The sequence below is a fragment of the Arvicola amphibius genome, chromosome 2 (assembly GCF_903992535.2).
Source record: "Arvicola amphibius chromosome 2, mArvAmp1.2, whole genome shotgun sequence".
NCBI classification, from domain to species: Eukaryota; Metazoa; Chordata; class Mammalia; order Rodentia; family Cricetidae; genus Arvicola; species Arvicola amphibius.
Genome location: NC_052048.2, coordinates 104,759,953 through 104,777,023, shown reverse-complemented (window position 1 = coordinate 104,777,023; position 17,071 = coordinate 104,759,953). Strand labels below are relative to the sequence as shown.

The window sequence follows — 17,071 nt, the reverse complement described above, 5'->3', positions numbered from 1 at the left end:
GGAAGGTTCTGCATCTGAGTGGCTCCTTTCTGCATCTCTGCATAGACCCATGGGCCCTCTGGTCTTATTTTCCTGCCCCAACACTGTGTATTGACAACGCAACTTTCTTTCTTTTTATCCAATTATCTATGAAATAGGACCATGTTCTTCAGGAAGTCTCTGACACAGTCTCCACCCAGGTCAGGTTTCCTCTCCCAATTCAGGAACGCCTGCAGCCCTCAGGGATCATATTCCCATACATCATACCTGTGCATCTCAGGCTGTTCCCAGACCAAGAGCATATCACACCAAGAATTTTAGGAGTACCTTTGTAGACCAGTAAAATTTCATGTAGTCAATGATGGGGTCAAAAATGGCAGCAGATGATACGCCCCCCCCCCCCGATTCAGCTTTCATGGGACAATGATCTGGGTTCCACCTATGAGAATGTCTCCAGTTTCTTCTGTTTTCTCTACAATGAGGATTACAGAATCCATTTCTGGTGAGTTCCCAAGTGCTGCCCAGCGGATCTGCTGTATCAGGAGATAGTCAAGGTCTCCTGAAGTAGAGCTTTGGACTTAAGGCAGTGTTCCTTTCTTTGGAGTCCTCAGGAGAAAGCCAGATGGATTCTGAGCCACTCTGCTTCAGTATAGCTCTCAGGTATTTACTGCCCAGAATCCCCAAATCTTCCTTTTTACATTTGTAAGAGGAAATAAAAGACAAACAAACAAAAATGGCACCTCACATTGAACTGAACATAAAGCCTAGAAATGGCAATCTTATGTGGTTTTTCTGTCTTCAGTGAATAGCTCCACCTGGTGGGAATGGTGAATAACTGTTTCACAGGAGGATGAGGCCTGGGTGGGAGTTTGAGAAACCGAATCAGGAAACAGAGGTAGACCCAAAGAACGTGGGCGGCATCCTGCTCCAATATCTCATTCAGTTCCTGCCACTCCAACCCGTAAGTCTATTTCCCAAGGGATCAAATTTGAAAGTGAGCCCCGAGCTTCTTGGCTCAGACCTCGGGTAGTGTCAAATCCGTGCAGACATACTGCCATCTGCTGATCACTCATGTAGTCTCCTCTTCGCATGGCAGTACTCAGGCTGACCCCTAGGAGAATGGAGGGCACTCCACACACAAACCTGCTCCAGGCAAGAAGCACACAGCCAGACTCCCTGCCACAGAAAGCAAGATTTGAGTGAAAGGGCCTAGTGTGCTTTCAATGAAGGCAGGAGGCTTCCGAGCTTAGATTTGCAGTTTCAATGATGAGAAATTCTGGGCAACTCATAGCTAATACCCATTTCCCCATTCTTCCTTACCTGGAGTTCCTAGTCTGGCACCAGGTATCTCTGTAGGACCCAGCAAGAATTTTAGTGGTGGCACAAGGAGGAGAAAAAGCTTCTAGTATGCATCAGTACATTAGTCTCCTGAAGAATCTTCACCTGCACCTAGGTACACGCATGGCCATGCTGAGCTTCTCCACACCACAGCTCCTTTCCTCTCGATGACCAGCTGAGAGAAGCGCCATGAGGAAGGGGCAAGAAGATGGTGAGCCCCATAGATTTCCTGCCTCTCTTTGTCTCAATTGGAGTGGAGCCCTGTGATCCCTCTTAATCCATAATTTGAAAGATTTTAGCTTCAAATCTGTGCCAAACAGGAAGCTCCAGATTATTTGAAGAGAGAATTTCAGGTACTTCTGTGCCAGGCAGACAGCCGAGATACATGGGGAAACAGGGTGTCTGGATGCCTGGATGTGGCACCAACCACGTGATAACCTCAGAGACCCAGAGAGCCTGGCTGGTGTTGCTTGTTTTCCCCAGGTCTTGCATTGTGACCACACTGGCGGAGACCTGGGTTTCCGGGAGTTCTTGCTCTATGATTTCCCTCTCTATGCCATGTTGGGGGACTATGGGGCTTTCCTCAGGTACTTTAGAGTTATACTGTGTCTGAGGAACCCCTTGGGATGGCCACTTCCACATATGGCTCTAGACAGGGCCATACCAAACATAGAAAACCTACAGCTCACTTGTGCTTCTGAGGACAGCTTCCCAATACAGCCTTGAAAGGTAGCAGGGGCTGGAGGAGATGCGGATACACGACCCATTTTCACCCACTAACTTTAGAGTCCACCCTGGGTGGAAGCAGCTATAAATCAATAAGAGAATGATGAGTTCAGAGGTATAGAATGGAAACTTTAAGAACCCACCTGAAATTCAATGACAGACTGTGCCTTAGAAGACCACAGATAACATACATGCTGGAGAATGGTTCCCCGGGGTAGCATGGAATCAGAGAGTTCACTGGGGATCTGATCAGCAAAACCAGGTTCAGACTTCTAGAGCCTTTAGAGATGGGAGAGGGGAAGCATCCATTGTCTCTGTGTAGGCCATTTCTCTTCCAACAGGCTTCACCAACCAATTAGTATTATATGTACTTGGAACTTGTTGTGTGACCAACCACCCAGATCCAAGTTCTTGCTACCCAAGTGATTTAGTGTTTTCAGTTGGTGGAACCAGAGCCTGCCTCCTCAGTCTCATAGACAAATATCTCCCCCAAAGCTTGGGGACATCAAAGAGGCTGGCACTCTCCTACAAGGTCAGTGTTGGAGTTACCAAGCAGTAGTGACCGCTGGAACACTACAAGAGTGCCAAGAACCGTGCCAGGAGCTGAGCATAGTCACACACGAGATAGGCAGATCTCCATCCAATTCAAGGTCAGCCTGGGCTACACAGAGAGGCCCACGTATGGCTGTTGAATTTCCCATTTTCAGCCATTCATTCAACACTGTTTGCATGTGGTCCCACGTGCGGCAGCACTCACTGGACAAAAGGAGGCACTAATAATAGCAACGAGATGCTGTGCTACAGCAGCTGCCAAGCAGCAGCTTGAGTCCTCTGTCCTCTGTGGTTTTCTGCACTTTCCCTGAGGGACAGGTGATTCTGGCAGGGTTCCTAGGAGATCTGGAGTTGCTGGGCTAATGCCTGTGAGCCACTGGCTCCCTAACTCGGGATGTAACACCTTTGTCCAAACAGAGATGGGAAGGAAGTCTGGCAGATATTTCCCTTTGAGTATTTAGCTGCTGGGTAAGGAGCAGCCATGGATGGGGTGGAGCTGGGCAGCCTGAAGCTTAGGTATGGCCAGCATTAGAATGACAGATGGAGCTGCAGAGGCTGGTGACTGGAGAGCTGACCTCTCTGCTGAGGGCACTGGATTTAAGAACAGTACCCTGAAGCTTGTGTCGCTGGTGGTTATCATGGAGAGCACCTACAAAGGGCTATGAAGAAGGCCAGAGAGCAGTGGGAGCTGGTGTGGGGAAGTAAGCTGAGTTCTGAGGTGACTCAGTGGTACAGGAGAGAACACCGCCCAGAGGCACGAGGGGCAGAGGAGACTCCGCTGCTTTCTAATTCCCCATGTTCTTGCTGAGTTCCCTCTTCCCCTGATCTCCCCTCTTCTCTCCTCCCTTCTCCTCTCCTCTTCTCCCGTCTTTCCTCATCCCAGATTTTGTTTGTGATGGTCAGTTCTCTTTGTCAGTGTGGAAAAGCTGCTGTTTCCAGCTGTTTATTATTTCATCCAGCACTGTATATTGTCGTGAGGATATCTGTGGTGAGCAAAACCTACCTCAGTTATTTCAAGAAAGCGAAGAGGGAAAACTTAGCTGGCAGACTCTGAGAAGAGACAGGCTTCCCAGGGAGAAAACTTAGTCAGAGGTGTCACTGGAGCCCTGATGGATGTACCAAGCTTCCCAGCCCTAATGGAGAAACCCCTCTCTTGCCACATCCATATCTCCTATGGGAGCCATTTCTCTGGGAAAGCTTGACGGCGAACTTCCCTCATCTCCTGGTTTCTCAGCAAGGTCTTTCCCCTGAGTGCTCAGAATCTGTACCCGGGAACTTTCCTTGCTTTATTTCTTTGGTAATTTTCTCAGCTCTGCTTTTTGTATGTTTGCTTGTTTTTCCCCAGCACTCTTTAGTAGCTGGTTACTAGTCCTCCTGAACTATTCATGCATTCTCTGAAATGTATTTTATGGCATTCTGTTATCTCTTTACAATTCATGGGAGACGTCATCAATTTTGCACCTGAACATTCCCAGTAATCCTTCCTTTGTACTTAGGATTTTAAAAAATATGTATCCCCTTGGGCTATAAATATAATATACTTTAATACTCTTTCCATCCTTTTATGCCAGACGACAAATGATAAGTTTGAAAAATGTTTCTTTTGTTTCCCTGGTATTTCTGGTTTTTGTTTGCTATGTTGTTGTTGCTTTCTGCTTCACCTCTCCTTTTTGGGTTGGTTTGATTCAGCTTCTGTCAAGAAAAGCAACATTCCCTTTAACTGGCTGTGGTTCTTGGCTCTGGTTCCCTCTCATAGGTGCCAGTGATCATCAGCATTTCTTGCCTGGCTGCTGGCTCTAGTGGCGATTCAGGCCCCTTTTCTATAAAGCTGGACTTGGCAGGGATTGCAGGTTTGCAGGAGTGGTCAATGTCTCAGCTAGAATTTGAGGCCAAGAAGGAGGTAGGGCCTCTTCACTGCACCTCTAGCTCCTGTTTTCTGTCGAGATTTGGCTGTTTTCAGTCTGCAGAGCAGAGCACTTCTTACCAAGGTTCTCCACCTCCTTTTACTGGGATGCTTGCAGCTCAGGGAAGGCCTAGGGATTCTGGATATAGGAAAGGCTGACATTCCAAGCTGTGAGCATTATTTCAGTACAGCATTATTTAGAAAGAGTCTTTAAGGATAAGATCAAGTTAGTGTGGCCCTAACTAATGTAACTCTACCCATGTCAGACAACAGGGGAGAAAGGCTTGTGAGGACAGAGGAAAGCAGAGCTTGGGGTGACAGAGTCCTTGGGCCTGGAAAGGGCTGCCTTCAGAGTTTCTGCTAGTTCCACACTAGTAACAGAGGGAAATTTTTATGACTTAAACTTCCCAGTGCTCACTGATATGTTGGGTGCCTTGGAAATCAATGCAGTCCCATCTGTGACACATCAGCTTTCTTGCAAAACCTTCTCATGCTCCCATCTTCTTCCTGTCTAGACATATAGGCTGCTTTTGCTCCAGGAGCAATGAGACATGGGAAGAAGGGCTAAACGAGAACAGCTCTGCTGCAGAGACTGCTCAGGTATGCGCATGAATGGGTAGCTATCAGGCTGTATGGCTGAGGTGGTTGTGGGAATGGTGAAGGCTGTTGCAATGGTGGTCGTTATGGTGGCACAGCAACTGTCATGGTGACTAATACCACCTCCACCAAATTGCTACTGCGATAAATATTGCAACCACCAGCACTGCAGACAACCATTCACACAGTCCTCACAACCACAAACACCACAACCAGCATCACCACAGCCTCTACAACCATAGCTCCCTCAATCACAACCATACTCCCACAGCCACAATCACCACAACATCTGCCACCACAGGCCCTGTAATAACAACCACAACAAGGCAAGACTCATCCCAATCACAGCTTCTACAACTAGCACAACCATAGCCAGAACACTCGCCATACTGTAACAGCTACCACAGCCAGGACCATCACCAGAATAAGCACCACAACGACCATTACAAGCACAACACTACAAATACCACACAACTAAAACCACTGGCACCACAAACAGCACAACATCAACCACTGCCACCACCACAAACCTCTATGCTGCAGATAAAACAGCCCTTGGAAAGTGTGTTGAAGACACCTGAAATCCACTCTCCTGTCCTCTGCTGGTCTGCCATTTATAGAGAGAAATAAATGTCTCATTGGAAGCCTGCTTTGCTAACGTTCTGGGAAGCCAAACAAACACTCTAGAAAAACTGTGGGGGCTTCATGGCCCAGCTCAAGGCCAGGGAGGTCTATGTAATGCCTCTAAAGAAAACATGTCTTACTTACAAAACTACCTGCTTTTCATGGTGAGTCTACACTGTAATTTCAGAGACTCTTTCTGGTTTCCTTGTGTAATTAGAACTGAGGGACAGTAAATGAGGGTGCTCACTTAGTATACACTCATCCTTCAGTATTTGAGATTGTTTCCAAAGCCCCAATCAGATATCAGCACTCACAAATGCATTCATTTCATGGACTGGTGCAGTATTCACATGGGGCATCCCATCCTCCTTTCCACTTCTTTTTCTGTGGTCCTAAGAACTGAACCTCAGGCCTTGAGCAAAGGGCAAGCCATCTACCACAGAGCTATGCCCTTCTCCTTAAATCTCCTCCAAATTGTTTATACTACTCATATGAAGTAACTGTTTCAGAGAGGGCATGAGGGGCTGGAGAGATGGCTCAAGAGTTACATGTTCACACTATTGCAGATGACCTGAGTGTGTTCCTGAGCACCAATACTGAGATGCTCACAACCACCTGCTGTTCCAGATAATCTGATGCCCTCTTTTGGACTCCATGGACACCTGCATTCACATATGCATAGAACTGACCCCACAACACACATAGACATACACATAATAAAAAATAAAAACAAATCTTAAACAACAATATAACTGCTGGGGAAGCCAATACTATGTGCTGCTTTGGGAAGACTGACAGGGAGAGGTGTACATGCATTCAGAACACAGGTAACCTGCGGTGGGTTGGCTCTGGGATGGAGAAGCTGCCTGCACTCACACATGGACAGTGGGTTCCAGATGTTGTGAAGCTGCTGTGTGCAGGTCCCTGGCTAATGCTTCTTCTGCCCAGCTTTCCCAGAAGATGGAGGCTTGAGCCAGTTCAGACACTGGCAGAGGTCTTTCCCACACTTGTCTTCCTCCCACTCTTCTGCACCTACCTAGTGGCACTCACGGGTCTACTATACGCTGCAGGTCCTCAGATACACACGATGGGAGGGAACACAGTGTCCTATCTCAAACAACACTAGAGCACGTTCCTCACATGGATAGAGACACGATACATCCACATTTTGCACAGCACTGAGATGGGGAGATGGCAATGGCTTAGTACACACCAAAAACACGAGGAACCTGACTGGAGCCGCATATTCACCTCCAAGTCCCTCTTCTCATTCTACCTGAAGGAAATTTAGGGCATCCTAGCTTCCCCTCCTCCACAGTGCCCATATCCCCTCCCCAGGTGTTCTCACAGACATTCACAGCACCCCCCCCCACCAAGATTGGGCTTCATTTGTTCCATGGATCATGTCCTCAATTGCTCTTTTCCTTCTCTTTTGACAAGTGTTTCCCTCCCTTCTGTTACTTTCTCCCCCTCCCTTTGGTCTGGGCTTTGGAAACGTCCACTGTGACTTCCTGGGCACTGTTACTGACTGGACTTATGGCGGTCTGGTTTCAGCTCCCAGCCCTCTGCCTAAGCTCTTCACAGAATGAGGGGTACCCACGTTGAAACATTTTCAATTTTGGAGTTTAACCATCATTTAAAACTCTACCTTGAGGCCCTCTCAGTCATGTGGCCTCTGTGATAAAAGTTTTTTTGGTTTTCTTGGTGGGCCTGCCCTGATGTGGAGCTGGTCTCAATGCTACTGTGTCCTTGGTGTCTCGCCACTGGCCTCACCAGCCCACTAGCCAAGAGACGTTTCCCAGAGGTCTCCTGAGCAGCACTCTCCCCATGCTACTTCTGCTCCTTATCAGCCACATACCTATGTGCGACCAGATGCTGATCTTACTGGGGATCTTCCCTGCGCTATTTCCAGCTGTCTGGTGGCCATGTCTTGTCTATAGTGCCAGACAATCTCAAGACAACATCGCTAAGATGAATCCACCATAGATTTCTTCTGTCACAGTCTTGATGTTTGTGTACCTCAAAGTTCACATTCTAAAAATAAGGTTTAGTTTTATTTTAAATTTGTGTGTGTGTGTGTGTGTGTGTGTGTGTGTATGCGTACATGAGGTCAGGTACCTACAGAGTCCAGAAGAGGATACTAGATTCCCTGGGGCTGGTGTTACAGTCACCTGATGTTTCTCTGCAAGAGCAGTTTAACCACCAATCCATGTCTCTATCTCAGATCACATACTTTCGGTTGCTGTTTTTGTTTGGGTTTCACGTATCCCAGGCTAGCTTTCAGCTTGATGTTCAGCTGAGGATAGCCTTGAACTTCTGACCCTTTCCCTCTTGGCCCTGCAGTTACCACCACACCCAGCTGATGTGGTCAACATCCCCACCTCCCCATCCATGAACCTACTCCATGGGGATGTATCAGGTACAGAATCCTTAATGAGGTGGGTCCTGACCCAATCAGATTAGTGTTCCTATAAAAAGAACTTACACTCTCTCTACCCTGGGAAGGCACTGCAAACGAGGAAATGGTTCTTATCAGCAGCCCCCAAGGCAAGGCCTCCATCTTAATTTCAGGAATAGAGAATTCCATGGCATAGAGAATAATTTCAGCCTCCTAACATTTTGTTACAATTGCCAGTGTCCACTGATATGCCCTGCTTTAAAACTTAGTTCTTTTCTGTGCCCAATGCTCCAGTTTTTCCTAATCCTGCTGTGTCTGGGACCACATATCCCCTTGCTCAGCATCACATCTCTCAGTTCCTCCTCCTGCCTCTTACTGCCTTTTCTAGTCTTCTATGCCTTCTGTAGAACCACAAAAGCACGGCTTCACCTAAAGCCCTCACCACAACTCCCTCCAACGTCTGCATCCATCTGGGCTCACTCACCCCTGGGGATGAGAGCCCTCTTTTTGGAGCTGCTGGTGCTGGGTTACCCTGTTGCTGTGTAACGTCCCCTCCTCTTAGCATAGTCTCCTTTCCCCAGGGAACACACCTTGAGATGCAGCTTTGCAGAACACGCCTGAACTCCTTTGGCTCTATGGCTGACGTATCTCCACTTATGTCCCTGAGTAAAGGGAATGGCTAATCTAGCATTAGCTGTTCGAGAGAGAGAGAGAGAGAGAGAGAGAGAGAGAGAGAGAGAGAGAGAGAGAGAGAGAGAGAGAGAGAGAGAGAGAGAGAGAGAATGGCTGAAGGCCATCATTTCCCTGGAGGAATTCTCAAAATGCCTTGGTTTTCCAGAGATCATCCACAGTTTCCACTCAGGCTCCCACTCCAAGCGTCAATGTGTTCTGCCTTTTCTTTGCATGTGTCCCACTCTATCTGCCCTGAGTCTGAGATCTTCATGGTGGCTCTGAGTTGAGTCCATGTCTTACTGCTGTGCCCTGCATGGAACTTGGCCTTAGTGAGCATCCGCATGCTGGTTTGATGAAGCTTTCTGTACGTATGGACTGTACTGCACCCTGGTTTGGCTGGTTCTTCTGATATGGCTGGGTTCTAAGGTTGCCAGGGAGAGGGAGAATCATTTTCCTGTCTCATGTCTAGACTTCCACTTCCTCTTATATAAAACCATGATTTTCTTCACCAATATCTGATAATATTACCATTATTACAGTACTATCTACTAACTTCCTCTTGGGGGTTTCCACTTTGTCTCTAGGCATTTGCCTTGTTTTTGAAAGGAACTGAGTGGCTCATGTCAGTGGCTTTGACCATCACAATTCAATACCCATTCAGAAATGTCCACAACTAGCAGCCTACATTGGTTCTTAGGACACAGATGGATCTCTTGGCCCTGGCAGTGACATTTAGCTGTAACAGATGGTCTGACCACAGATGGACCCATGGGGACAAGCCTCCTGTGAAAGTAAAGACATTGTAGAGCCTGTAGTATGCACCATGGGTAATGTACAGAAAGTGAACACACAGCAGAGCATGTGATGTGTACCATGTGTGGTGTACAAACAGTAGACACACTGCAGAGCATGTGTACCATGTGTGGTGTACAAACAGTAGACACATTGCAGAGCATGTGATATGCACCGTGCATGGGCTACAGACAGTAGACACACTGCAGAGCATGTGATATATACCGTGCATGGTGTACACACATGATCATGGCGTACACACATGATCACAATGCACTACTTCTCCATGCCAAAGCACCATCTCCACCAATAACAAGATGAAGAAAGCACCATGAGGAAGGGATGAGAAGATGGAGTTCTCAGAGAGATGCGCCTTTGAAAGACGATTTAGAAGGGTGGTGGGTGAGCTGGAGTTTGCCTCACAGCAAAGACACTTGTATATTTGGGAAGAAGGACAGGTTGTATTGCTGGCTCCTCATCACCATGATTTTCGAGCTCCAGTGCTCCTCCCCCTTTCCTCGGGATCCTTGGGAACATTTTGTGAACAGCAGGTTCTTCGTAGAGTCTATTGTGCCAAATGAACTGCAGACTTATGAGGATGGAATAAACTCCACCTAGCCACACCTCAGACTCCTTACTAAGAAGTCAAGAAGCTCCTCTGGGGGAGGGGCTTCACAGAATGCCCCACCTCTTCTTAGGCCTGTCTGCAACTTGAACAGTCTATAACCACGGTGCTTAACTTCAGTCAGGGTATGAAACTTTATCTTTGTCATGTTAGAAACATGTGCCCTAACTTACATCAGGGCTCTGTACCATTTTTAAATGTTACTGTTAGCTGAAGTTATAGGAAGAGGAACTCTGTGGAGGGCATTAAGGCATTATCCATTCAAATCTTATAAACATACCTCTGCTGCAGACTGGATCCTGCAGTGTTGTTGACACATCACCAGACATTCAGACAGGTGTTTGAAGACGGAAGTATCTTCAGCCTTCTTTGCAATATTTGAATCTAAGTGTGGCGGGGAGTGGTGCCTGGTGGGAGAGGCCTGGTGGGAGAGGCCACCAGAGATACTGCCCTGTTACCTGCTGGTTCTAGACATGTTTTGAACAGATGGGTCTTTTTGTGTCTACATAGGGCCGTTTGTATGAGCAGGGGGACTAACTGCCCAGGCCTGATGATAGGTGTACTTGTATATACATATTATTGTATAAAGAGAAATTTCGGAGAGAAAACAGGAACCACTAGCCTTGGAAGGCAGTTGCGAGAACGTATCATGGGAAAGACCCTCATTTTTCATTTACAAAGTATCTAAGTCACTGGAGACATTTCTACCTGAGAAGGACTTTTTTCTTCCTTCTTTTTTTGTGTGTGCAAGTTTGCATGGTGCATTAATATGTAAATTAATATGAAGGGTGTGCATGCCTGTAAGCACATGGGAGCCAGAGGACATAGGGTGTCCTCCTCTCTCACTCTCCATCTTGTTACTTTGAGGAAGGATCTCTCCCTGGACCTGGAGCTCAGGGTGGGGGTGGGGGTTGGTTAGGCCAGCAACCAATAGGACCCAGTGATTCCCTCGGTTCCACGGTTAGCACAGACACAGGAGCAGGCCTCGCTTGCTATATGGATGTTGTGATCTGAAGTCAGATCTGAAGTCATGTCCACACAGCAAGTGCTCTTATCCACTGAGTCATTGCTCTAGCCCAGGAGTTTCCTCAATAACTAAAAATACTTCAAAGCGTTCAGGCTCTGTATCACAAACACTTAAGCTAAAAGTACTCCTTTGGCCTGCTTATTATTTGAGGTGGTTTTATATAGACCCAGGTGTGTGTGTGTGTGTGTGTGTGTGTGTGTGTGTGTGTGAACATACTTGTATGCAAGAAGCATCATGGAGCATCAGCAGGGAACCCCCAAGATTCCTCTGCAGCTAGCAGGCACTGATACTGTGCAATGTAGGTTCTGACACTCAAGCACCCTGTCTAATGGGACCTGCTGCCTTACTGTGATACAGGCTGCCATTGAGACCCACTACTTTCTCAAGGAGCCCAAGACACACCACAAAGCAGGTCTTTTTCAAGATATTCATCATCTTTCCATTCAAATTAAGCTAATAAAAATGAATGGGATTGGCTGAGCTCCCTGGGAGGTTTCTCATGTATTGGACAGGGACCTGCTATGAGGCCACTGTGACAAGCACCACCCTCTTTTCCCAGGATAGGCTGCTTGGAATTCCAAGCAGGACATCTTGCAGTCTATAGACATCTATGTGTGTGCTCTTGTGGGTTCATGTAAGATCAAAGTCTGCTTTTTACTGTGAGTCCTGATTTAAAAACAATGCCCAAAAACCATGGTCCTGGAAGGTAGAGTTGAAGTGGTTTGTGCTTCTGAGATAGATTTGAAGCTTTACACATCTTTCCCCAGATCTTCATGTTTTGTTAGTTTGACGGATGTTTTTGGTCTTGGTTTTCTCAGCATCAATGCTGAGGAAGAAGGCAAAGTCTGCCCCCTTCAGCATCCACCACTGCTGCTGAAAGTTTACCCACCAAGTGAGGAGGGACTCACCTGCGGTGCGTGAGGAAGCTGCCACTGACGTGCCCCGACCCATCACACCCAGGAGTAGGACACGACATGCCCTCAGTCTTGACTGACTTCCAGGAGAACTGGGAGCCGTTGAGGTACCCGTCTTTCTGCCTCTTGGCCGCTAAGGGGCACCCGGAGGCGCTGCGGTGGGATGCATACTTCCCAGTGATGTGGCCCTGACCGTCACAGCCAGGGACAGGGCACCTGAACAACAGACAGGAGGCAAACTTCATTGTCTTTATCATCATGGGCATGGTGGACTATGTAACACAGTTACATAGTAACTAACTAACTAACTAACTAACTAACTTACTTACTTACTTACTAAGTAACTGACACACACCCATGCTCTACTGAACAAGAGAAAGGGAACAGGAAAAGCCAGATGTGGTGGCACATGCCTGTAATCTTAGGACTTTGGAAGCAGAGGCAGGAGGATCAGGACAAAGAGGACGACCTAGAAAGATACCACCTAGTGGGGACATGTGGTATTTCCCCCTTTTAGAAATGGACACCAGGGACAGACAAGCAGCTCAAGGGACTATGTCCTGTGATTTGGGAGGTATGGTGACTCACACAAGGAGCACTGGTGAGATGCAGGTATCTGCAGACAATGCCACTTTTGGACAGAATTCTGGTGGTAAAATACAAGGGTCAGTGTGGGAGCTCAATTAACATATGCTAATGCAAAGCCAATTCCATCAACCTTCACTCTCAAGGCTTAGGACGCGCTGTGTGTGTGCTTTACGCTCTTGGGGGACACAAAGCTAGATGAGATATGGCATACCTCAGGAGCCATCTGAGGCTCTCGACTAGAAGGTACAGGGAGCTGGAGGGTCCCACCTGGGATTGGACTTCTGATTGCTTCCACAGTATGGGAGGAACCCAGACTCAGCCAAGAAAGTGTCCCAGTGTGCCTCCGAGAAAGCCGAGGCTGACTTCACAACCTCTGCTGCTCAGGGCCACGTGGCTGTGCATTTGCTTTTCATTTTCCATTTCTCCCTTTCCCTCCCTACTTCCCTCCAGTTCCTCTCCCTCTCCTTCCTTTTCTTTCCCTCTCCCTTTCCTTTCTCTCTTTCCTCCCTCCCTCTCAACAAGGTCTCACATAGTCCAGGCTGGCCTGATGAACTAGCTATGTAGCTGAGCATGACCTTGAAGATTCTCCTATCTTCATCTTGTAGGTCTGTGCCACCCATGCTCACTTATGCAGTGCTGAGTTTTGAACCTCATACATGCTAGGCAAGGGCTCTATCAACTATATCACTAACCCTACATTTCTTTTTGAATAGCAAAATTTACAGACTACACGATCTGTATTTTTGTTTATATTGATACATTTTAGTTTATCTTAATAATCTATGTCTTCATCCATTTTTGTTTGGGTTAAAACTTATCTCTTATTTCAGTACCGATACTGAAATTTAATAAAGACCTACTAAGTTTATCTTGTGAGGTTTGGGGCCCTGGGAGGAAGGAAAAGCAGGGAGAAATAAAAAATGAAATAAAGCAGATCCAGCAGCCCTTCAGCCGCAGAGGAAGGTAGAGCCCCTGGCCTCCCCAGCCCACCCAGGAAAGGCAGAGCGCTGGCACTGGTGTTATCCAGTCAGCATGATGGCAGAACATTTGCTTTCAGTATCATGGGAAGCCTTCACGGTCTTTCAGAAGCCTGCAGTCCCCAGTATATTCTGGGGAAGGGAGCATCTCTTGGTGACACAGACTGTGGCTGGACACCGGAAACTTCGTTGACAGCAGTTGTACTTTGGCCTAGCTGCTTAGTGAAACCTCAGCAGACACCTCCTAGAACCCACCGGCCCCATCTCATAGATGTTCAATGGGCACGGGCCTTGCTGGTCCCCATACCTGATTGGCTCCTGGTCCTCCTTGTCCTCTTTGCTCTGTGCTATCCGAATGCCACTCTTCTTTGCTCGTGGGCACCCAGAGAGGCTGAAGGAGAGATAGGTTTCAGAAACATGAAACACTGAGATTTGGGGAGAAAACTTCCTCAATCAATGGTGACCTGATTCTCTCCACAGCCTGGGATTTGGGGAATGAATTAAAAATCTGAAGGACAGAGGGAGTGCATTTTAGACATAACCCCTATGCCCTCTCAATGCCTTTATACTCTGTCAGTTCCCATTCAAGGGAGTTAAGAGCCTTGAGTGGACTAGGTACTGCAGATATGGTGAATGGCCAGTTTGAGAAGTGGGGACAGCGAGGACTAATTAGAAAAGAGACTAAAGAAGGTCCTGTGGATGGATATGGAAGTAGGAAGGGAGACAAGGAGGGAGAGAGACAGACAGGGAGGGAGGGATGGTGAGGTAACATGAAGAGCAGACAGGCCCATCTTGATGAAGTGAAGAACCCTGCAGCCCAGATTTGTGCGGGGAGCTATTCCATCCCACCCAAGTGTAGACGTTTGGTTGTACCTACAGAAGGGATGCTAAAGTCTGAATGTGTTTGTTCACTTTCTAGGTTCTGGATATAGAGGCACTGGAGATTTTCTCAAGGAGTCTTCATGCCTGCGGCCTCCTCTGAGCATCTCTCCCTGTACCTAGACATTTCTTGCTGGGACATGCTGGACATGGGCTTTGGTCTGTGCACTCCATTTCCTTGCTGTCCCAACACATTCATCTGCCACCTCTAGCTCAGTGTCCCCTGAGGGCTTTTCCCCCTGGACTTTCACCATCCTTTCAGCCTCATGTAACCATGTCTGCCACTCTCCATGAGCTTGGCCTCCACATGGAGGCCATATCTACTAGGAAGCCCTTGCTCACCTCTCTCTCCTCTGAAGGGTCCTCTACGAGGTGGAGCCTAATGATAGGTGAGCTACCTTGTATTCATCTGCACCTTTAACTTCTGCTCAAGGCCGTGCACAGAGCAAGAGACGGTTAGGGATTTGCTGTGTGCATCAGTCTGAACATGATGGGAAGGACAGGCTCAGGAAGAGGCTTCTCTCCCGACACTGTGAAGTTCAGTTTCCCTCCCCATTATGGTCAGTACTTAGAAGCTCTGGGCTATGGGGTCTCATTCTCACAGGCAGCACTTTAGCACTGAGAAGTCTGATACTCATGTTACTCTTCCTGACTAAGGAAGCACATGGATTTCTATCCCCAGCTGAGTCCCAAAGCCCCCAAGGCCACTGCCAAAGACTTTCAAGAAACACAGTACTCTACTCTTTTTGTATTGCTTGATATACACACAACAAACACACTCAGGCTGGCCTCAATTCACTATGTAGCCTATGATGACCTCAAGTTTATGATTCTCTTCCTTCCACTTTGTCAGTACTATGATCCTGAGATTTCAGGCCACATGCACCATGGTTTCATATGTTGCTGAGAATTTATCTATGTAAGCTAAGCAAGCACACTACCAACTGAGCTACAATCGCAGACTTAATACTCTATTTTCACCATAAGCAAGGACATGAGATCCATTATTATTCTTTGACTCCAGAGATTTCCATGGTACTTTACTATAGATTAGTCTAGGAATGGCACCAGGCAGGCTTCTGAAGTGTCTGTTCTGTTACTAGTAGTACTTGGCCATGTCTCTCTGATCATGGTTCCTGTGATCAGGCTCTTCAAGATGCCCCCATAAAAAGGACAGGAGAATAGGAGGCCAGGGACGGTATAGAGACCCCACAACATCTGTAGTCTTTCTTTGAGGCACAAACTGACATCTACAAGAAGGCAGCTACCTTCTCTTTCTGGATGAGTGACAGACAGAATTGCAGGTGTTTAACCTTTACAAGAATTCTAAGGTTCTAAGGACTCCTCATATCTACCTTTCGACCCATCTTTCCTCTCAAAATACTGTTTTCTTTTTAATTTCTACCGACTCCCTCAGACTTTTTCTGCCTTGTCAGAGAAGGTCTTCCTTCTTCTACGCCTGCTTTCTTAGACCCTCAGAGATGATATGTTTAAACAGAACCAGCCCCTGACCTATCTGGTAGCTTTTCTTCCTCTACCCTTGGGTTTCCTCTGTACCAAATAAAGTGTGCATGTATGTTCAAAGGCTCCTTTTAGGGAGACGACCAGTGTACCACTGTCCCCAGTTTCCCTCATCCTGAAAACCAGACCTCATATCCAAAACCCTGCCCTGTTGGAGCTGCTCAAGGCTCCCCCAGGCCTTTGTCTCTCTCTACTCCATAAATTAGTTGTACCTTGAGGGCAGAGCCTTCTTGGTTATCATTGGTGCTTGACCTTTAGAATGTAGTATGTGCTCAATAAGTATCTGCGGGATCCTAAGTTTCTGTGAACCTTGGTCTGAAATGTGAAATCATTCTATAAATTCTATGCAGAAACTTTGTTCCCCACAGTTCACTACCAGTGACTTAGGGGCTCATTAGACACCTACATTTTTGCTTGGAACAGTATATATTTAAAAACATGTGACAATCACAGGAAGTTCTGGTGGTAAACCCTAACATGCCACAATAATGTTCCTATCTCTGAGCCAAACTTCAGCTGTTTGTCTGACTTTAAACCAGGGTTAGACAGATGACAGCCAACTTCTTATGCAGGGCAGTTTTACCTGGCATAGCAACAACCTTCCCTGCTCAAATCTATCTCTAAAGAAAGAACCAGAAGCCTCTGGACTGAAGTTGGTGTCAGTGATTGTCTACTTTTCTGTCTCCCGTCTTACAAGGAAGGCAGTTTTGAGCTGCAGTTTCTGATTTCCTCTGTATACCAACAGCCTCTTTTGTTATACTTATGAGAGTAGTTGCTGCTTTGTGGAGTGAGCCCTGCATGGTCCTAGAATTGAAAACAGTCAAGTTTGGTCTTTTACTGAATTGTTGTAGACTTTTGTAACACTTGACTTCTTAGGATTAGACAGGCTGGGGTGGGCCTTAGCCAGCTCACATGAGAAGAGAGGTTTCCCTGCACCATGTGAACAACTTCTGTCAAAA

General features: G+C 47.1%; 1 protein-coding gene across 7 annotated transcripts in view; it reads right to left on the bottom strand.

The window, feature by feature from the left end:
• The window catches only part of Myt1l (myelin transcription factor 1 like), a 137,672-nt gene that overhangs the window by 13,391 nt on the left and 107,210 nt on the right, over positions 1 to 17,071 (bottom strand). For all 7 annotated transcript variants that reach the window (XM_038319056.1, XM_038319057.1, XM_038319052.1 and 4 more), the window contains 2 exons: positions 14,020 to 14,103; positions 12,142 to 12,363 (listed from right to left, as the gene is read on the bottom strand). In XM_038319056.1, coding sequence (XP_038174984.1) covers positions 12,142 to 12,363; positions 14,020 to 14,103 — 306 coding nt within the window. The remainder of the gene's footprint in view (positions 1 to 12,141; positions 12,364 to 14,019; positions 14,104 to 17,071) is intronic.